At 44.0% G+C, this 23,124-nt stretch overlaps 1 protein-coding gene across 4 annotated transcripts in view; it reads right to left on the bottom strand.

The window, feature by feature from the left end:
* UBN2 (ubinuclein 2) overlaps positions 1–23,124 on the bottom strand; it is a 103,190-nt gene that overhangs the window by 27,442 nt on the left and 52,624 nt on the right. For all 4 annotated transcript variants that reach the window (XM_073327286.2, XM_073327287.2, XM_073327285.2 and 1 more), the window contains 5 exons: positions 11,067–11,137; positions 10,137–10,266; positions 8,560–8,678; positions 7,631–7,744; positions 5,444–5,587 (listed from right to left, as the gene is read on the bottom strand). In XM_073327286.2, coding sequence (XP_073183387.1) covers positions 5,444–5,587; positions 7,631–7,744; positions 8,560–8,678; positions 10,137–10,266; positions 11,067–11,137 — 578 coding nt within the window. The remainder of the gene's footprint in view (positions 1–5,443; positions 5,588–7,630; positions 7,745–8,559; positions 8,679–10,136; positions 10,267–11,066; positions 11,138–23,124) is intronic.

Here is a 23,124-nt window from a genome sequence, read left to right on the forward strand (position 1 = left end):
AAAGTTTCTGTAAAAAGTTATATTGAAATTTCTTCCTCTTCCTAGTCACTATGTATAGCCTTGCCAATATTCCAGAAATTGTACAGATAGATATTTATCTTCCAGGGCAGTAGCAAATTGCACAATTTTATCTCCTACACAGCTGAATCAAATTTTTGTTGGCACAAATTTGTTTACTATACCCATTAGAATATACTATAGCTTGACTGCTGACCAGTCCACCAGATGTAGTAAAAAATCTCTGGCCAGCATCACCCCAAAACCTTATTTGCATGCACCCTCCTCTCCCCCTAAAATTATATTTTATAGCTCAATTAACTGAAATGCAAGCCAATCAGAATGTTATGTATCAAAAATGGTACAACATTCAAAAGTCAAGCTGTCACACCAGTATGAATCACACATAATAATGATCAAGTCTACATTAGTTATTCTGTTTCTTATAATGTCACTGCAATGGAACATGCGTTACAAGATCAATTTCTCCTGTTTTGCCTTAGCTTCTTTTTTCCACGGACTGGTAAGTATAGCATGCAACTGGGAGTCAAGAGACTTAAGTTCTCTTCTTGTCTCTTTCACTGGCTTGCTGCAAAACCTTTGGCAAGTCACTTAGCATTTCTGTGCCTCAGTTTCCCCATCAATAAAATATGGGGATTGCCTATTTCACAAGGGTGCTTATTAATGTTTAGAAAACAGATTTTTGGACAGAAATACAAGTGCATTCCCATAACGACAGCCATATATACCTGTCTTTGGATCTTGTCTATTTTGGGTATTTGGTCATCTTTCTGAACTGCATTACAACCTCACATTTCAGTGAAGGAGCTATGCCACACCAGAGTATTTTCATTCCTCTACGGCCCCTCAGACTGATGGACTGTTTCCCGCTAACTGGTGTAAAGAAATGCTCAACTTTCCCTTATAGGAGTGTTGGAAGAAATCGATCAGCTCAGCAACTGCTATTATCATCCGTGTTAACTGGCTTTAGACTGCTTTACTTATATAAACTTGGCTGCCTCTTATGCTCAGAGACCACCCTGGTTCCATCTGTGGGAGCTGAAGCAGCTGGGGGCAGAGATTAGAGATGATGGCAGGGAAGCATCCTGAAGTCAGATTATTTCCTGTACAAGGAATTCATGGGGTATACATAAAAGATAGGACTGAACAAAAATGATCTTTATCCTCAGAGACAGACACACCATGAACTCTTGTGTCTAGTTAGTGGTTCCTACAGTCAAGTATGCTATGTTCTTTGTAGATAGGACTGGCTTCAGGCTGGTCTTTCTGTATTCTCTGATTGCATCATTTCTTCCTGTCTCAGAGTAGCAGCCATGTTAGTCTGTATTCACAAAAAGAAAAGGAGTACTTGTGGCACCTTAGAGACTAACAAATTTATTTGAGCATAAGCTTTTGTGAGCTACAGCTCACTTCATCGGATGCATTTTCCACTGACTGCATCCGATGAAGTGAGCTGTAGCTCACGAAAGCTTATGCTCAAATAAATTTGTTAGTCTCTAAGGTGCCACAAGTACTCCATTTTTTCCTTTGTACATGTTGGGAAGCTGGGGATACCTGTGGTCTTCTGGGCTCATTAAGACTTACCATTGAGAACTATGACCATCATTCAACCTGGCTAGCCTTAGCAAATAGTCTGAATATGATACCATCATCAACAAAATGCTTAATTATGGGTGCTGGTCACCCTCAAACACATAGAGGCCCACCCCCTCCTCAAAAAGGTACCATTTGATGCTGGAGTGACAGTCAACCACCCAATCTGATGTGTCTATTTTGGCTGTTGAGAAAACAGCTATTCAGGTTTATAGGTAAACTTAAAATTAACAACCTGGGTAGATTGGTCCATTCTTTTTCTGGAACTGAAACCATGATTGAGAGTATTCTGCTGGTTTTAGAGCAGGGTCAGATGGGCATGCTGGACCTCTCAGCAATTTTGATATGACTGAAAGTAGGCTGTTTTGTGACTAAATCTTTGTTGATGTGTTCTAAAACTACCCAGGAGTGGGTGCAGGTCATATTTAATAGTGATGGAAAACTGTCATGTCTGATTTGATAGGACACATCCCTGATGTATATCACATATCTTCCACATTTTTCAGTATACATGAGCTCTCTTGGTGAAATAGCCTCTAAATGCAGGATACAATTGGGTCAGCATGTGGATATATAATTATGTATGTCTTTCTCTGTAGACTCAGCAAGCTATTTTTCTGTCACGTAATTACCAGATGAATATATAAAACTGCTTAGTCCTTAACTCTGATAAAACAGAAATCTTGTTGTTGGGAAGAAGTAATTGAGATGAGACGACTCTTCTCCTATGTAGCCCCACTTGTTGAGACCACTCATCTGGAGGTAGTAAGATTAAAAATCTTGAAGACACTTTTCAAACATTCATTGCATCGAAAGCCATATGTCAGAAGTGGTACAATGTTTTCAGTAGCAAAGTTTGCACAGGTTTCGCTTTAATTTATGCTAGGATGACCTTGCAACAGTACTCCGGTACTTAATTTTCCTCACCAATAATCTCTCCTGACCCTCTCTTACCTAAACTGTTGTCCTGTGTCTTGTCTATCTTAGACTGTAAACACTCCTGGACAGGGCATGTGCTTCACTGTTTGTAGAGTCAGATATATTTACAGCAGTATATAAATAATAAACACATTAATAATAGTAATAGACAGGTTTCAGAGTAGCAGCCGTATTAGTCTGTATCTGCAAAAAGAAAAGGAGTACTTGTGGCACCTTAGAGGCTAACAAATTTATTTGAGCATAAGCTTTCGTGAGCTACAGCTCACTTCATTGGGTGTATTTTCCACTGAATGCATCCAATGAAGTGAGCTATAGCTCACGAAAGCTTATGCTCAAATAAATTTGTTAGTCTCTAAGGTGCCACAAGTCCTCCTTTTTTCTTTTTTTTAGTAATAATAGACATACCCATGTAAACATGAAAGTTTTTATCCATTAGCACATTTACTCACTAATTTAAGAAAATCATTACATCCTCCCTTGTATTCTTTACATTGGCTGCTTATGCGATGGTAGACAAGTTAGAATAGGGGTGGGCAAACTTTTTGGCCCAAGAGCCACATCGGGGTTGCAAAACTATATGGAGGGCCAGGTAGGGAACGCTGTGTCTCCCCAAACAGTCTGACCCCCACCCCCTATCCACCCCCTCCCACTTCCTACCCCCTGACTGCCCCCCCCTCAGAACTCCCGACCCTTCCAAACCCCCCTGCTCCTTGTCCCCTGACTGCCCCAACCCCTATCCACACCCCCGCCCTCTGACAGGCCCCCTGGGACTCCCACGCCTATCCAATGCCCCCTTCTCCCTGACTGCCCTGCCCCCTTTCCACACCCTTGCCCCCTAATGGGCCCCCTGGGACTCCCACACCTACCCAGGCCCCCTGTTCCCCATTCCCTGACTGCTCCCTGCTTCCTTACCATGCTGGAGCCAGCCACGCCGCCATGCTGCACGGCAGGAGTGGCGGGCCAGAGCACCGGTGGTGCAATGTGCTGAGGCTGCGGGGGAGGGGGTACAGCGGGGGAGGGGCCGGGGACTAGCCTCCCCAGCTGGGAGCTTAGGGGCCGGGCAGGACGGTCCCACAGGCTGGATGTGGCCCGCGGGTTTTCCCTACTCTGGGTTATAAGCTAGTTAGTTGGTTACTTATTTTTTTCAGTCATAAGTAGTGTTGGCTTTTGGCTACACTTAGGACCTCCTTGAGTCTCAGATCATCACCCAAACTCTGACACCACCCACCTTTTAGAACTCCAACTATTATGTTTAAGCATGGCAGAATTCATATTTTAAAATAATTTTGATGGATAATATTGATGTTTACTTTTAAGCTTTTTACAAATATTTTTATCAATATTCACAGTTGCAGAAAGTATGGGGTGGGGTGTCAGTTATTTAACGAGAGTAAATGATGAGATTCAAAGGGTTAAAGCATTATCAATGTTAAAACAAATTGTCAACATCACATGTCAAAATATACAAAGTATATATCCTTAAATCAACAAAACATATATGTTTTTATTTTTCACTTGCTAGTCCATTTGTAATAAGCCTAATTCTGAAATCTAAATAACTGGATTTTAACTCTAAAAAGTTCTCATGCAGCATTTTTCTTACTTTTCCGATCTGTAAATTTTCATCATCTATGGAAATATTTTTCATTTTCTGTATGTATGGTGAAATCAACATTTATTCACAAAAATCTTATCCTTCCAAGACTAGTTATGTCTTAGAATTCGCAGGCAATTATGCCTTTTCTGCGATGGGCCCTAAAGTATGGAATTTACTCACCTCTTTACCATCTGACTCTGTTTATCTCTTCCTATTTTTAGAGAACACCATAGGACTTTATTTCAAACTTGCATTTTAGCCTCATTATTACCATCCCTTTTCCCTTCTGCATGGTACTTGGTTCATTGGTTTATTTGAATTTTAACAAGATTAAGAAATTGTTGTACTTTGGATGATGTGCAATGACATAAGTGCCTTAGCAGGGGACAGTTTAGAAATAAAAGTACAAAGGATTATTAATAAAATGTTCTGTGCACTCTCGCTATAATATGAGATCACTGACCTATTAAAACCATAATCTAGTCACACATTAAATTGGTCAGAGATTACACAGACAGCGCTACTTCCTATATCACCCTAAACATCACAGGAGAAGTCTCCCCAGCAATCACCCCATAATTTCCTGTATATCTCCAAAAAGATGCGCCTTGGACCATGCTCTGAAGGTTAGTAAACTCAACCTCTGGCAGACCAACAGAGAGAATAACTCTCCACTAAAAGCACTCTTCTGTATTTACACAGAATCTTGAGGGCTGGAAGAAACAAATTAATTTGTAAAATCTGTCAATCTTCCTACAACTCTGTTCCAATTCAGCTGGCACAGTTTAAAGCACAGCTGGTAACTTTACATGACCTTCACTACTTTAACAAGGTAATGCGAAAGATGCCTGCCAGCCACCCTTTAAAGTGACAATGTCACGTAGTATGGCACAATATTTAAGTATATTTAGAAGAGATTTACAGAACATAATTGAAATATTTTTAGGAACATTTCATTTCAATTAGGAGATGTGTTACCAAAACATTCCCCTTAAGGGAACCTAAATATTATAGCATCATGTTAGTATAAAAGAGCAAAGGAGAAAACCTGAAGTAGCTACATTGTTCAAACCAGGTGAAATGCAAAAAAATAAACTGCACCAGTAATGAACGTTAGATGTTTTTAAACTTTCAGTTTCAATGACATAAAATGTTATCAGTAATAGGATATATACAGTATTTTAAAATTATGACAGTGTCCCTTTATACCAACTGTCTGTAGAAACATGTCACCCTAAGTGAGACTCAAGAAGCTGTTACACGGTGGCAATCAGAGATACTAAGCAAGTATCTTACCTAGCCTGCATCCAGCCTTTAGGCCAGAGTGGTTTCACCTCTGTCTCCATAAAGGTCTTGAGGTAATCCTCAGGAGACTGACTTCTATTTGGCTCTAGCTCATAGCATCCCAGCTTGATCTTGACAAGGTTACACAACAAAGCCCTATTGAGAAAGAGAGAGAAGCCAGGCATGAACCATTCAATGGACTGCAAAAGTCAATTTGAACGCTCAGCAGAAAGACTGAGGAATGGAAGAGTTGTTGCCATGTAATGGGCTGTTCACTGCACTCTGTGAAAAGAGCTCACGAGTCTCAGTCCACTTTTGTAGGAAAGATGCTAATGTAAAAGACAACCATTGTAACTGGCATTGATGACCCACCTCTCCACTTCCCTCTTAATTCCCTCCAGGCTTTATGACTAAGGCTACGTTTTAGTCCCGGATATTTTGAGTAAAAAAAGTCATGGACAGGTCACGGGCAGTAAAACTTTCACAGCCCGTGACCTGTCCATGACTTGTACTATATACCCCTAACTAAAACTTGGGCCGGGGGCTGCAGCGGGTGCTGGGGGAGGGTAGTCCAGGACCGCCACAGGTGCTGGGGGGGCGGGAGGGAGGCGGGGGCGGGCAGCACACGCCCTGGGAACCCTGCTGGTGCCAAGAGGGAAGGATTGGTGGGGCTGGCAGACTCCCTACCTGGCTCCGTGCAGCTCCCTGGAAGCAGCCAGCCTGTCCCTGCAGCTCATAGGGGGAGGGAAGGCCGGGAGGGGCTCCACACGCTGGCCCTGCCGCGAGCTCTGGCTCTGCAGCTCCCACTGGCTGGGGACCGCAGTCAGTGGGAGTTGCAGGGGCGGTGCCTGCAGACAGGGGCGGTGCACAAAGCCCCCTGACCCCTCCGCCTAGGAGCTGCAGGGACATGCCGGCAGCTTCCAGGGAGCCCCCACAAAGTAAGTGCCACTCTGCACCCCAACCCTCTGCCCCAGCCCTGAGCCCCCTCCCACACCTAAACTGCTGCTGCTGGGGGTGGAGGGACCGCAGTAGCCCAAGATTACCCCAACAGCAGCTGGTGCAACTGGCCTAGGGGCTGCCTGATCTGCTCAGGCAACCCTGGAGTGCCACTGCAGAAGTCATGGACTCCGTGACAGATATGCAGCCTGACTTATGACTGACTGCCTCTGTGCCCTCCAATTCTTGACATGTCCTCTTTTATATGGCATCCCCATGTCTGGAACGTTCTCCCTCACCTGGTCTGTCATGGCTCCAATTTCTTCTTAGAACAGAGGATGCCTAAAACTCTATTGATACACCGTATTCCACATCACAGTACATTATTTATTGAGACCACAAGCTCATTTGCGCAGGGACCTTGTCTTTTTACTGTCACTGAAGCACCTGACATTGAGCTATACCAAAAAAATTGCCTTTTTAGGCCTTGGTGGACAGACTGAATGAATGGGACAAAAACTGAACTCCCTTCTTGACTCTACAGGTAGTCTCTCTAGGCCAGCTTGTGATATATTGGCCACAGATGTAGATGGGCAAAGACCTCATCAGTGTCCAAGAGCTGCAAATCCAGCACTTTTCACTAGTGCTAGTTTCTGCTCTGAAGTGAATTTAAGTCTTGCCTAAACTGGGATATTTTTACCTTTTTAAATACTGATTTAGTGAAATCCATTTGCTAAAAAAACCAAACAATTTTCAGTAACTGTTAAATTTCCTGGAGTAAACAAGTCATCATTATGTCAGGTGAGGTTCTGTGCTGTCCAAAATCAAAACAGTGCTATGTGATGCAGCCCACCCCCAGCACATCCTCTTATATTAAAGTTTTTAAGGTAAGTCCTTGGGATGCAGCTTTTCAACTGTCTTCTGAAATTCCTACATCAGGGATATCCTCCCTTTGGCTGGATACAGGATTTTACGCATGGCCTTTTATACTGCTCCAGCATTTTTATGTGGTATAAAGAGACTGGAGTGGGGATTCAGGTCTCCCACCCCTCAAGTTTCAGAAACAAAGCTGCATGGGAAACTGAGATGCCTTCCTTCATACCTATCTTTTTTTATAAAGCCATATTGCACCTGTCCCTTTCCAAATCTCTATCAAGTCTGTTTCTGACTGGGATTGTTTACTAGATGGTGCTGTGGCTCAGTGTCCACACAGGTGTGTTAAAAAACTTGTGCAAGGTGAAAAAGGGGAATGTTATGTCACACCTCACTGTATCATCCCAGTGGAATTTCTTTCTTGGCCCAATAATCCTCTTTCCTGGCTTCTCATCATCATCTTCCTCTGACCCATTTTTCTCTCGTTCATCTTCTGCTTGCAATCTAGAACAAATTTTTTGTGAGAGAATTAGGACTTAAAGACACAGACACATGGTGTATTCCCCTTAGAAAGGCACGAATTCTCTCTTACCAGGCTGTAAAAATAGGGGCGCAGCCCTCAGGTTCTCATTATACCGTTCCCAAAGAGGCAAACATTTGACCCTCCCACTCCATCTCTCCATGTGACTCGCACAACCTCTGGCTGCCAGGGCAAGTTGTGTAGACTCCTTCAGGACTGCTCACTGTCAGTCTAGTGCTGTGAATGTGATGACAGATGGAGGATTGGTCCTGCTTTGACCAGGGGGTTGGACTAGATGACCTCCTGAGGTCCCTTCTAACCCTGATATTCTATGATTCTAGTCTATGATTCTATGATGCTCACCAGTCAATTCTTACTCCTATACCAAAACCCAAGCCCAAATCAGTTTCCCTCATGCAGTGAAGAGATAAGAGTTTTAATAATCAGGACAAAAATAATCAAGAACATAAAAAAATACATCTCAATTCCATCTTCTTCTTGTTTCCCACTCTTTATATGTTACAGCCTCCTTTTCCTCCTGTCCTTAAGATCTTACCTCAAAGTCACTTAATGAGACTTCTTTTCAGAGTTAGTGGATAGTGTTACTTAATTAGCTGAAGGAATCAAAGAGTACTTTGCACTGTCCCAATTTCCCTTTACACCCCTATATGCATATGGTCTGAGTACACTGCCTTTGCAGTATTTATACCCCAGAATTGAGAAACATGGAAATTTAACCCATGTTTCCTGTATGAATCCCCTGGCCAAATACAAATATCCCGACTTCAAAAGTACGCACTTTGCATTCTTGGCTTGATTGCGAGCCTGACAGTCCTCCTGATACTTGAATAGTTGTTCAGGCATGACATTGCTGACAGCCAGTCTCAGCTTTTGCAGTGGATCCCTCAAACGGTCATCCTGGGAAGAGGCAACAACACCAAAGTAATCTTGGTACATGCACTGCAAAGGACATACCCAACATGTTTTATGAGCTGCTGCTCAGAGACTGCAATCAGACCTTAACAGTGATTTCTAATCAATATTCCCATCAAAACGTATGGAAACTTTAGAAACAGTTCAAGCAGTACCTGCTTATTGGTAGTAACAAAAAAGCATGGGAAATTCCAACATGGTTCTCTAAAATGGCACTGAACTACCACATTTTGGTTAACAATGATACAAAACAATGGTATACTGTTTAATTGCTAATACAGCTGAGATGTTCTTGAAACCGAAAGACCAAAAAAAAGGCAAATATCTAGAAAGAAAAACATTTCTATCTTTATGCATTTCTCACAGCATTACTTCTTGGTCTCTTCAGAGGACCCTTTTTACCAAAAAGGGGCTAAAAGTGTTTGATAGAAAAGAAAGAAAAATGGACTGAAGTGGGTACCAACACTTGCTAGTAAGTAATTTAAAATTAAAGTGGCCAAAAATTCCCAGTTGTATACAAGCCATTCGGGCAATATGCAAGACTGCCAAATTTTGAGGAATGATCATCTTCACAGCAAAAGATCTCCAGCAAATGTTAAGCTGATATTATATTATGCACCTACCATTTTCCCTCTCTTAATTATTTTATGCCTGGCCACTGCAACCATTTGCCGAGAAAGGCTTTAACAACATTCCTACAACCAGCAAGAGGACGTTTTAGCATGTAACATGTGGCATTTATCTACTCATCCTCCCACCCCCGGCCCCTCCTCCATACCACATAGGTGACAAGCCGTCTACCTCCATGAACGCTTCCAGGTCCTGAACAAGGCTTGGTCCTGAGCTCTTCCACCACCAACTCTAACTACTCACACAAGTAGCAATGCATTAAACAGACCACCAGGGCAGCTCTACTATTCAATCATAGATCACAAAATACCTTAATTTACTCATCTTCACAGGGAAAATATACACACCCATATTTAAAAGCAAAGCAACGGTGAAAATGGAGCACGAAAATCACCTGACAATCATAATAAGTACAAAAGGGGGTTAAACTAGACGATTCTTGTAGTCCCTTCTAACCCTATGATTCTATGAAAGCAGCATATTTACTCACAAAAAGGGTTAAATTGGCTAACCTCCTATTACGATAATGGCTTATTTGCATGGAATTTTGTACAATCAGGTACCCAATTTTTTTGTCCATTCATTGTGTGTTATTATCTGTGTAATCTACCATTAGAGCAGAGCTAGACACCAGGCACAGCCACAACCTTCTTGACTTCTGATCTCATCTAACCTTCAAGATGAAGCAGTTCCATCGCCATAAAGGTCCTGAAATAATACCTGGAAAACTAGCTTTGCCTTCAGTCTCTCACACCCTGCCCTTACTGTTACATACATGACTCCTGCAGAAGCCACTCTCTCTCCCCCTTTTACCTGGACATTGAGGTGTAATTTCTTCAGACGCTTTATCAGTGTGTCCTTATTGCATGGCACAAAAGCCTCAAGATGGGAGTACACGTTGTGACGGACGATAGGACTTATCTCCTGTAATTGCAGCTCAATACTGACAGAAACAAACAAAGAGATAGCTAACTAGTGAGGCAATCCTGGGTGAGGATGGAAACTGTGCAGACACCTAAGGCGCTTTGTGTACATCACATACTCTAGTTATGCATACAAACACACATGAAGGGTGGAGTGTTTTTCTATAGGTGTGTCAGTAAGACTAATTTTTGCAGAGAGATTAAAGTCCATTAGCATATTTTTCTGAATGTACTCTCATTGTTAGCTAATCTAATAAATATTACCCTGGCAATACTAAACATGGTTTGTATGCCATTCAAATTTGCAATTACTATGCCAATTTCATGCCATGAATGAGTCAACTGTGGCTGTTACATTTATTCAGAAATAATTTAACATTTTCTAAAATATTTCTTTTTAACCTACACTATGATCATATAAGGACCGCCCCCCCCCCATACAAAATCACCTTCCCACACCAGACACTGTGCTGCAAAGATTAGAGAATTAGAATGGGCTAGGTTTCTCCTTCTTAATAAAATCTGAAATTATTCATTTTATTCAAACATGGGACTGTAGGGAAGTGATATGCAAACTTCCACAGAACTATGCTAACGAACTCAAGGCCCAGGGCACTGAAAAATATTTTACACTGGATAAACCATACAGATGCATCTCTGTATTGGAACTTGTCACCAGTACAGATCTTCCAGCTGGTCACTAACTGGCTGAGATTAACTTGTCTTCCCCACTTGTTTAGTTTCCTTTTTTAAGGTCTTTGTAGGAGTAATTTAAAGATAACATCCCAAAACATACAGAACTGAAGAGGTGAACACTTACTCCAGCAGAATATTGTTCATATCCTGCGTGAAGAATTTCTTCCTGCCTTCTTCATCAAACAGCTTGGCAGCCTGGAAGGAGAGCAATAAAAGTACTAAGAAATTTATAGCACATTTTACCCTAAAGATCTTTACAGACTTAAATGATATACAAACTACCTTTATGGCCATATATCACCCTGCCCTGAAATACACCCACCATAACAGTGTAATACAAAACCACTACATGACTATTTAGAATAGGAAGTGAAGAATATTACTATATCCAATTGAAACTGCAGGAGAAGTGCAAACAGGCAAAACAATCATTCAATTTAGACTGTGGCCAGGTCTCTGGGGTTAGTACCCCATTCTTGCTAAAAGTGCCAAAGGACCTTTCAATGAAAAGTTATTAGGTCCTTTGTTTTAATGTCTCCTCCAAAAGATACCACCAGCAATGATATCCTCCCCCCATAAAAAAAAATCAAATCAAATCATACTGGGTCAGTGGTTCACTGTTCACTTGAAGGGAAAAACACGACTCGATAAATTATACCAACAGTGAAATCCCTCATCTCAGTTCATTAAGGATTCTCTTCCTCCCTAGGATTACAAACCATCCCGATGAGTCGAAAGAATAGTAAATATGGCAGGTGACCAGCCTGGCTTAATGGTGAAATCCTAGTGGATCTTAAACATAAAAAAGAAGCTTACAAGAAGTGGAAGGTTGGACATATGACCAGGGAAGAGTATAAAAATATTGCTCGGGCATGTAGGAATGTTATCAGGAGGGCCAAATCGCACCTGGAGCTGCAGCTAGCCAGAGATGTCAAGAGTAACAAGAAGGGTTTCTTCAGGTATGTTGGCAACAAGAAGAAAGCCAAGGAAAGTGTGGGCCCCTTACTGAATGAGGGAGGCAACCTAGTGACAGAGGATGTGGAAAAAGCTAATGTACTCAATGCATTTTTTGCCTCTGTTTTCACTAACAAGGTCAGCTCCCAGACTGCTGCGCTGGGCATCACAAAAAGGGGGAAGAGATGGCCAGCCCTCTGTGGAGCTAGAGGTGGTTAGGGACTATTTAGAAAAGCTGGACGTGCACAAGTCCATGGGGCCGGACGAGTTGCATCCGAGAGTGCTGAAGGAATTGGCGGCTTTGATTGCAGAGCCATTGGCCATTATCTTTGAAAACTCGTGGCGAACCGGGGAAGTCCCGGATGACTGGAAAAAGGCTAATGTAGTGCCAATCTTTAAAAAAGGGAAGAAGGAGGATCCTGGGAACTACAGGCCAGTCAGCCTCACCTCAGTCCCTGGAAAAATCATGGAGCAGGTCCTCAAAGAATCAATCCTGAAGCACTTGCATGAGAGGAAAGTGATCAGGAACAGCCAGCATGGATTCACCAAGGGAAGGTCATGCCTGACTAATCTAATCGCCTTTTATGATGAGATTACTGGTTCTGTGGATGAAGGGAAAGCAGTGGATGTATTGTTTCTTGACTTTAGCAAAGCTTTTGACACGGTCTCCCACAGTATTCTTGTCAGCAAGTTAAGGAAGTATGGGCTGGATGAATGCACTATAAGGTGGGTAGAAAGCTGGCTAGATTGTCGGGCTCAACGGGTAGTGATCAATGGCTCCATGCCTAGTTGGCAGCCGGTATCAAGTGGAGTGCCCCAAGGGTCGGTCCTGGGGCCGGTTTTGTTCAATATCTTCATAAATGATCTGGAGGATGGTGTGGATTGCACTCTCAGCAAATTTGCGGATGATACTAAACTGGGAGGAGTGGTAGATACGCTGGAGGGGAGGGATCGGATACAGAATGACCTAGACAAATTGGAGGATTGGGCCAAAAGAAATCTGATGAGGTTCAATAAGGATAAGTGCAAGGTCCTGCACTTAGGACGGAAGAACCCAACGCACAGCTACAGACTAGGGACCGAATGGCTAGGCAGCAGTTCTGCGGAAAAGGACCTAGGGGTGACAGTGGACGAGAAGCTGGATATGAGTCAGCAGTGTGCCCTTGTTGCCAAGAAGGCCAATGGCATTTTGGGATGTATAAGTAGGGGCATAGCGAGCAGATCGAGGGACGTGATCGTTCCCCTCTATTCGACATTGGTGAGGCCTCATCTGGAGTACTGTGTCCAGTTTTGGGCCCCACACTTCAAGAAGGATGTGGAAAAATTGGAGAGAGTCCAGCGAAGGGCAACAAAAATGATTAGGGGTCTGGAACACATGAGTTATGAGGAGAGGCTGAGGGAGCTGGGATTGTTTAGCCTGCAGAAGAGAAGAATGAGGGGGGGATTTGATAGCTGCTTTCAACTACCTGATAGGGGGATCCAAAGAGGATGGCTCTAAACTGTTCTCAATGGTAGCAGATGACAGAACGAGGAGTAATGGTCTCAAGTTGCAGTGGGGGAGGTTTAGATTGGATATTAGGAAAAACTTTTTCACTAAGAGGGTGGTGCAACACTGGAATGCGTTACCTAGGGAGGTGGTAGAATCTCCTTCCTTAGAGGTTTTTAAGGTCAGGCTTGACAAAGCCCTGGCTGGGATGATTTAACTGGGAATTGGTCCTGCTTCGAGCGGGGGGTTGGACTAGATGACCTTCTGGGGTCCCTTCCAACCCTGATATTCTATGATTCTATGATACTGGTTCCTGCTGCAAATCCATTGCCTTCCTGAGCCCCGGTCTACACTAGGACTTTAGGTCGAATTTAGCAGTGTTAAATCGATCTAAACCTGCACCCGTCCACACAATGAAGCCCTTTATTTCGACTTAACGGGCTCTTAAAATCGATTTCCTTACTCCACCCCTGACAAGTGGATTAGTGCTTAAATCGGCCTTGCCGGGTCAAATTTGGAGTACTGTGGACACAATTCGATGGTATCGGCCTCCGGGAGCTATCCCAGAGTGCTCCATTGTGACCACTCTGGACAGCTCTCTCAACTCAGATGCACTGGCCAAGTAGACAGGAAAAGAACCGCGAACTTTTGAATCTCATCTTCTGTTTGGCCAGCATGGCAAGCTGCAGGTGACCATGCAGAGCTCATCAGCAGAGGTGACCATGATGGAGTCCCAGAATCGCAAAAGAGCTCCAGCATGGACTGAACAGGAGGTACGGGATCTGATCGCTGTATGGGGAGAAGAATCCATGCTATCAGAACTCCGTTCCAGTTTTCGAAATGCCAAAACCTTTGTCAAAATCTCCCAGGGCGTGAAGGACAGAGGCCATAACAGGGACCCGAAGCAGTGCCGCGTGAAACTTAAGGAGCTGAGGCAAGCCTACCAGAAAACCAGAGAGGCGAACGGCCGCTCCGGGTCAGAGCCCCAAACATGCCGCTTCTATGATGAGCTGCATGCCATTTTAGGGGGTTCAGCCACCACTACCCCAGCCGTGTTGTTTCACTCCTTCATTGGAGATGCAGGCAACACGGAAGCAGGTTTTGGGGACGAAGAAGAAGATGATGAGGTTGTAGATAGCTCACAGCAAGCAAGCGGAGAAACCGGTTTTCCTGACAGCCAGGAACTGTTTCTCACCTTAGACCTGGAGCCAATACCCCCCAAACCCACCCAAGGCTGTCTCCTGGACCCGGCAGGCAGAGAAGGGACCTACAGTGAGTGTACCTTTTAAAATACTATACATGGTTTAAAAGCAAGCATGTGAAAGGATTAATTTGCCCTGGCATTCGCGGCTCTCCTGGATGTACTCCCAAAGCCTTTGCAAAAGCTATCTGGAGAAGGCAGCCTTATTGCATCCTTCATGGTAGGACACTTTACCACTCCAGGCCAGTAACACGTACTCGGGAATCATTGTACAACAAAGCATTGCAGTGTATGTTTGCTGGCGTTCAAACAACATCCGTTCTTTATCTCTCTGTGTTATCCTCAGGAGAGTGAGATATCATTCATTGTGACCTGGTTGAAATAGGGTGCTTTTCTTCACGGGACACTCAGAGGAGCCCATTCCTGCTGGGCTGTTTCACTGCGGCTGAACAGAAATGTTCCCTGCTGTTTGCCACGGGGAGGGGGGAGGGTTGAGAGGGTAGCCACGTGGTGGGGGGAGGCAAAATGCGACCTTGGAACGAAAGCACATGTGCTATGTATGTAAGGTTAACAGCAAGGTTTACCCTGAAAGAGTGTAGCCACTGTTTTATAAAATGTGTCTTTTTAAATACCGCTGTCCCTTTTTTTTTCCTCCACCAGCTGCATGTGTTTCAATGATCACAGGATCTTCTCCTTCCCAGAGGCTAGTGAAGATTAGAAAGAAAAAAAAAAACGCACTCTTGATGAAATGTTCTCTGAGCTCATGCTGTCCTCCCACACTGACAGAGCACAGATGAATGCGTGGAAGCAAATAATGTCAGAGTGCAGGAAAGCACAAAATGATCGGAAGGAGAGGTGGCGGGCTGAAGACAGGGCTGCAGCTCAAATGTGGCGGCAGCGTGATGAGAGGAGGCAGGATTCAATGCTGAGGCTGCTGGAGGATCAAACCAGTATGCTCCAGTGTATGGTTGAGCTGCAGCAAAGGCAGCTGGAGCACAGACTGCCACTACAGCCCCTGTGTAACCAACCGCCCTTCTCCCCAAGTTCCATAGCCTCCACACCCAGACGCCCAAGAACGTGGTGGGGGGGCCACTGGCCAACCAGCCACTCTGCCACAGAGGATTGCCCCAAAAAAAGAAGGCTGGCATTCAATAAATTTTAACGTTGTAAACTGCTAAAGTGCTGTGTGGCATTTTCCTTCCCTCCTCCACCACCCCTCCTGGGCTACCTTGGTAGTCATCCCCCTATTTGTGTGATGAATGAATAAAGAATGCATGAACGTGAAGCAACAATGATTTTATTGCCTCTGCAAGCGGTGATCGAAGGGAAGAGGGGAGGGTGGTTAGCTTACAGGGAAGTAGAGTGAACCAAGGGATGGGGGGTTTCATCAAGGAGAAACGAACAAACAGAACTTTCACACCGTAGCCTGGCCAGTCATGAAACTGGTTTTCAAAGCTTCTCTGATGCACACCGCGCCTTCCTGTGCTCTTCTAACTGCCCTGGTGTCTAGCTGCGCGTAACCAGCAGCCAGGCGATTTGCCTCAACCTCCCACCCTGCCATAAACGTCTCCCCCTTACTCTCACAGATATTGTGGAGCACACAGCAAGCAGTAATAACAGTGGGAATATTGGTTTCGCTGAGGTCTAACTGAGTCAGTACACTGCGCCAGCACGCCTTTAAACGTCCAAATGCACATTCTACCACCATTCTGCACTTGCTTAGCCTGTAGCTGAACAGCTCCTGACTACTGTCCAGGCTGCCTGTGTACGGCTTCATGAGCCAGGGCACTAAGGGGTAGGCTGGGTCCCCAAGGATAACTATAGGCATTTCAACATCCCCAACAGTTATTTTCTGGTCTGGGAATAAAGTCCCTTCCTGCAGCTTTTGAAACAGACCAAAGTTCCTGAAGATGCGAGCGTCATGTACCTTTCCCGGCCATCCCACGTTGATTTTGTGAAACGTCCCTTGTGATCCACCAGAGCTTGCAGCACTATCGAAAAGTACCCCTTGCGGTTTATGTACTCGGCGGCTTGGTGCTCCGGTGCCAAGATAGGGATATGGGTTCCGTCTATGGCCCCACCACAGTTAGGGAATCCCATTGCAGCAAAGCCATCCACTATGACCTGCACATTTCCCAGGGTCACTACCCTTGATATCAGCAGATCTTTGATTGCGTGGGCTACTTGCATCACAGCAGCCCCCACAGTAGATCTGCCCACTCCAAATTGATTCCCAACTGACCGGTAGCTGTCTGGCGTTGCAAGCTTCCACAGGGCTATCGCCACTCGCTTCTCAACTGTGAGGGCTGCTCTCATCTTGGTATTCATGCGCTTCAGGGCAGGGGAAAGCAAGTCACAAAGTTCCATGAAAGTGCCCTTACGCATGCGAAAGTTTCGCAGCCACTGGGAATCGTCCCAGACCTGCAACACTATGAGGTCCCACTATGAGGTCTGTGCTTGTTTCCCGAGCCCAGAATTGGCGTTCCACAGCATGAACCTGCCCCATTAGCACCATGATGCATGCATTGCCAGGGCCCATGCTTTCAGAGAAATCTGTGTCCATGTCCTGATCACTCACGTGACCGCACTGACGTCGCCTCCTTGCCTGGTATCGCTCTGCCAGGTTCTGGTGCTGCATATACTGCTGGATAATGCGTGTGGTGTTTAATGTGCTCCTAATTGCCAAAGTGAGCTGAGCGGCCTCCATGCTTGCCTTGGTATGGCGTCCGCACAGAAAAAAGGCGCGGAACGATTGTCTGCCGGAGGGAGGGGTGACTGACGACACGGCTTACAGGGTTGGCTTCAGGGAGCTAAAATCAACAAAGGGGGTGGCTTTACATCAAGGAGTATTTCAGGCAGGACTTCACGGAGGGTTCCAATAAGAAATGGTGCACCTAAGTTATTGTTCTTATTGGAACAAGCAGGTTGGTCTGGCCTCTGATTGATACATGGCTAGATTTACCTCGCTGCACCTTCTCTGTGAGTGACTGCAGTGTGACCTAGAGGAATGAGTCCCCTAGACGGGGGGGCTGGGGACGCAAATGAGTACAAAACATTGTCTTTTGTACTCATTTGTCTCTGGTCTATTTCTTGTTTTGAGCCACTCCATCTATCTTTTACATCTTTGGCTGGCAGCAGATGGTGCAGAAGAACTGCAAGCCATCCACATCTCATGGCTGCTCGGCAGAGGACGGTGCAGTAGGACTGCTAGCCATCCTCATCTCTTGCCTGCCTGGCAGAAGATGGTACAGTAGGACTGCTAGCAATCCGTATCGCCTGCCTGCTCACCATAAGATGGTTCAATAGGACTGACTGCACAACTAAAGAGAATGACCTGATCAAGTCACTCCAACTTTAGTCCCTGCGCACGTCTGCCCAGGCGCTCCTGGCCAACGTGGCCAGGAGCACCTCGGACATGACGATGACGGCTACCGGTCGTACTGTACCATCTGCTGCCACAAGGCAATGGGTTGATGCTGCTGTGTAGCAATGCAGTACCATGTCTGACAGCACCCAGGAGACATACGGTGACGGTTACCTGAGCGGGCTCCATGCTTGCCGTGGTATGGCGTCTGCACAGATAACTCAGGAAAAAAGGCGCGAAACGATTGTCTGCCCTTGCTTTCACGGAGGGAGGGAGGGAACGGGGGCCTGACGATATGTACCCAGAACCACCCGCGACAATGTTTCAGCCCCATCAGGCATTGGGATCTCAACCCAGAATTCCAATGGGCAGCAGAGACTGCGGGAACTGTGGGATAGCTACTCACAGTGCAACACTCCGGAAGTTGACTCTAGCCTCGGTACTGTGGAAGCACTCCGCCGAGTTAATGCACTTAATGCACTTAGAGCATTTTCTGTGGGGACACACACACTCGAATATATAAAACCGAATTCTAAAAAACCGAATTCTATAAATTCGACGTAATTTCGTAGTGTAGACATACCCTAAGGGGACCTATCTCCACTGCTCCTGATGGAATCCCTGTGAAGGAACCATGCGGACAGGAGCCACATCCACATCCTCCTCTATGGTGCTGTCCAGTGTTCTCTCCAGCTTTGGTTTTGTGGAGTGGAGATCCTATCTGTGCTCCCGCCTCCTGTTCCTGTATCTTCCTATTCCTAGCCCTATGGGGAGTGGGAGGGAAGATGACCTTGCTCCTACTCCTTTCCATTGATCTCAGTCTACACTGAAATTGAAGGTGTGATTGGCAGCTCTGGTAGGCATAGCTAGATTAAAGCTAACGTGGGTAAGAGACTAAAAATATGAGTGAAGACAGTGGCATGGGCTATAACACAGGCTGTACAAGCTGGCCTGGAGACCTTGGGTATCTACGTTGCTAACCGATGCTGCTGTATCTTCACTACTATTTTTAGCACATTAGGCCACTGAAAAGAGTGTGCCTGTGAATGCCTGGAGCATTGTGCAAGTGTAATATTCTAATATGTGAGTCTATAGATAATGTGATAATCACACAGCAGTGCAATTGACTATATAGGGAATGTCAAATTTTTAAAAAATGAAAAACGTTCTCCAATCTATTTCCACAGTCAATGTGTTATTCTGACAATAGCAATTAAATTGCAGACAGATGATGTCTTGAGCTGACAATGTTATACTGAAATACCTGTTCTCATTCTTTTGTAATAGACACATGTATGTTTGAAAGTGAAATAGCTGATTGTTGGGATAGTGCATTTTGTACTGCATAAGAAAATAGGAGTTTAATATTCAATAATAAATCATTAAAAAAAGCTTTTTGTGTTATATGTTTTGTCCTTCAATCATGCACAGACAAGCCTATAATAGCAAACTAGTTTAAGTGCTGGACCGTGTTCACTGCTTTCTTATTGTAGAGTCTGGAAATCTGGCATTGTATCTGTATCTATTTTTAAAACCCTGAAGCACTTGTTTTGTAAAAGACTATTAAGAAACATTCATAAACTTTACAAGAACTTTCCTTATAACGTTGCCACAGGACAGTGGATTTAATAGCAAGCATTTCAACCCCAGCGTGTCTTTAAAAGGGTTAATTTTTGTGAAGTGGATTCCACACTAAATCTCATTCCTTTTGACAGCCACATTGATATGGTGTTTTTCCTCCCCCACTCTAACCTCACTCTCAGATATTTTGTATTAATTTCTCTTGCATCATTTTTAGCCTCGTATCAGAACACCTGCTGAGAAAGATTAGTTAGGGTGGTGAGAGGAGTTGAACTGACCAAGAATAACTGAAGTACTGTAATGACCCTCGGAGCCTGTTCCCCAGAAGACAGTACATGCTTGAAAATAACATCCCCAAACATAAAGGTTCAAAGGTGATCTCAGCACTGTAGGTCTGCCAAATGGCACACATGGTAGTTTTCCATTGAAGAGATAAACATTTAGAGATTTGGATACATTTTATCACATAGATTTCTCTAGGATAATACTCAACTGTTGACTTGTAAGGATTATATGGTATTTGGACAACTACTCTCACAGTAGAAAAAGTCATCCTGCAGTCTCCCTATTAGACTGCTTCCCGGTAGACTTTTTTCTGTTCTATAAAGCACTAGAATTACTTGGAAATTAAATATTACTTGTCTCACAACAGTGGAGGTAGCAGTATGTGAGGGGGAAGGAATTACCTGATTTTTTTTGTTTTTTTAAACAAATTTGGGAATTTACTTTTACTTAAAAAAAAAAAGAAATGTTTAGTAGGAGCATGTCCTAATTTAAATGAATGTCACGGTTTTAAAAGATATTACACCTATGTTAACATCACTGTCTGCAGCCAATGTGATCCATAGCTGACCAGACTAGATAACTCATACTCCTACAATCTGAGCATTTATGAAAAGATGACTCAGCAAGAACTATTTAGCCTGTTAAAAATCTTCAGTTGATGGCTTTTTGAACTACATTTTAAAAAAGCTGTCATGTAAAACAAATCATTTAATAAACCCACTCATTTTTAAACTGACCACCAGCTCTTCTCCCCATCCTACAAACTTGTGCAAAAAACCCTAGTAACAACAGAGAAAACTCTTATAAAACTGCAACCACCTTAAAAAAAAAACAACTTTAAATATAGTCTGTGGGAACCATTTATCTCTGTGCCTTTTAAAATGTTTTTTCTTTCACTGATAATGTTTAAACAAGGGGACCACATTTCACTGTATGCCAAGGAAGCATCTTTCTTCAAATCAAATCACAACACAGTTTTCTTTCCCAAACATTTACTCAACTGATGTCCAGGCCACCTCCTATTCTTATAGGATAGGCTTGCTTTCCTAAGAAGTTACCACACTATTCAGAAAAACACCACAATGATCAAATGCTGAAGGATGAGACTGTGTGAGTTATTTTGAAAAGCCTTCTCCAGACCAGCTGGGTAACATGGTACACGGTGAAATGGAGGGTCAACTTGGGGCAGATCATCACCACATACTGGATCTGGACTGTGTTTATTTCTAGTTGTACTCTGTCAGGAGGCCTTGACTAAGTCACATAGTGAAGCCTAGCAAAATGTGGCATAAAAATGTACTAGGCTAGACACAATACTCACTTTTACCATGATGATTATGAATATTTTAATCACTCATTTAAAAAAAAAAAAGGTATTAACCATTACCCTAGACCAAGTAAGAATTTTGTAAACTTATGCACAGAAAAAGGGAAGGAAGTGAAGGATCCTCAGAAAAAAATCATTTCTCCAAGCACCAGTTAAGAAACTCCAACACACTTGGGGAAAACAGTAAATTTAAGAGAGACTTTCAGGTAATATTTGATCTAAAAATTAGAATTTAGTAAAAACAAGCTTTTTCAAAATTTAAAGTCCAATAGAAAGGATTGCATTTTTGTATCTTAGATGGAAACATTTCTAAATAAAACATTCCTCTCTAATTTCTGAGTCCCAAAAATTGCAAAGTTCTGTTAGCATAGGAGAACTTGGACAAGTAATGGACGAGAAAGAAGCGATTACTAACCTGTTCCATAATTGTTGTTCTTCAAGATGTGTACTCCTGCTGGAATTCTGTGCCACTGCACAATGCAGAATGTGCACAGAATTAATGTTCCCCACAGAATTTGAGGTTTCCCCCCCAGCATGGTCGCCTAGGGCTGACAGCAGGAACCCTGGGTCGCCCGGAGGTGACAACGGGAGCATGATTATATCATGTTATTTTGACAAACAAAAGTATGTAGAATTTTAAAATACTGTGTGCATAATTTTTAATTTTGGAGCGCAGAATTAACCCAGGAGTAGATGTGTTGTACACGTCCATTGCACCCTCACGTGTGTGCATCTCCAAGTGCACTGTTGTTGGAGATTTTTCCCTCAGTGGTATCCACTGAGTTGGCCTATGCACCCCCTGCCGCTCTGGATGGTGGTATACCCAACCCTCTTCAGTTTCTTCTTACTGAAGAGACTTCAATATAGAGGGGAAGGAGTTGGGCCATGGAACGGACATGTGCCACACATATCGAAGAAGAGGTTACTCGCCTTGTGCAATACCTGCCGTTCTTCAAGATGTGTGTCCCTACGGTTGCTCCATGTTAAGAGGCGCATGTGCACCTAAGCCCTTGATTGGAGATTTTCAGCTAGTAGTGTCCATTTGGCCTGCACATGCGCCCTAGGCCTCCTCATGCCAGACACCAAGGCTATATGGGGTGCACAGGCAATCCACCCTCAATTTCTTTTCTATCCCAGTGTCCCCCAGGGAACAGTCCTAAGGGAAGGGGAAGGACAGAGGGTAGTGGAGCATCAGTGGGGAGGCCAGCTTGAAAAAAACTCTGCAGTTACTGCACAAGGTGAATAACCACTTCTTCCTTGTGTAGTGTCCCTATGAGTGCTCTACTTTCCAAGGGGATACTGCTCAGAAGTCACCTGGAGGAGGGAGCTTTGGAACAGAGTCCATAACGGACGATAATACCGCAGAACTAAGTACCATACCATATCTGACGGCATGGATATGGGTATACTGTTTTGTACATGTGTATTTGGAAGCTCTCTCTCTCTCAGAAATTGGTTCCCCCCCACCCCACCCCCCTTTTTTTAAGTAATACCACAGATGTTGCCTGAGATCTGATTGAACGTGCTATCATCCTAAGGTGGGGGAGAGGAAATTGGACATCTGTGGAAATGCAATGAGATATCTATTCTGACAGAGTAGAGACAGAAAATCCCATGGACCTATCCACGGTGGAGATGAAGAGCCTGGGGTACCTTCCAAAATTGTCAGGTCCTATCTAATAGAAGGACAAAGCTCTAATATCCATGGTATGGAAAGATTCCTGCAGATAACTACGAGATTTTGGAAAAAATACTGGTAGATGGATGGATGAAGATGGAAATCTGACAGAACTTTTGGTAAGAATTCAGAGCATGGGCATAAGGAGACCTCACCCTTGAACACCATAAGGGAAGGAATGTGCCACTAAAGCCTTAATTTCCTGAATTGTACAGACTGACATTGTGGTAACTAAGCAGGCAGTCTTTGTAGATAAATGGAGCAGGGAACAGTTTTCCATCGGTACGAATGGAAGTCTCATAAGGT

This window comes from Lepidochelys kempii, chromosome 1 (assembly GCF_965140285.1).
Source record: "Lepidochelys kempii isolate rLepKem1 chromosome 1, rLepKem1.hap1, whole genome shotgun sequence".
Taxonomy (NCBI): Eukaryota; Metazoa; Chordata; order Testudines; family Cheloniidae; genus Lepidochelys; species Lepidochelys kempii.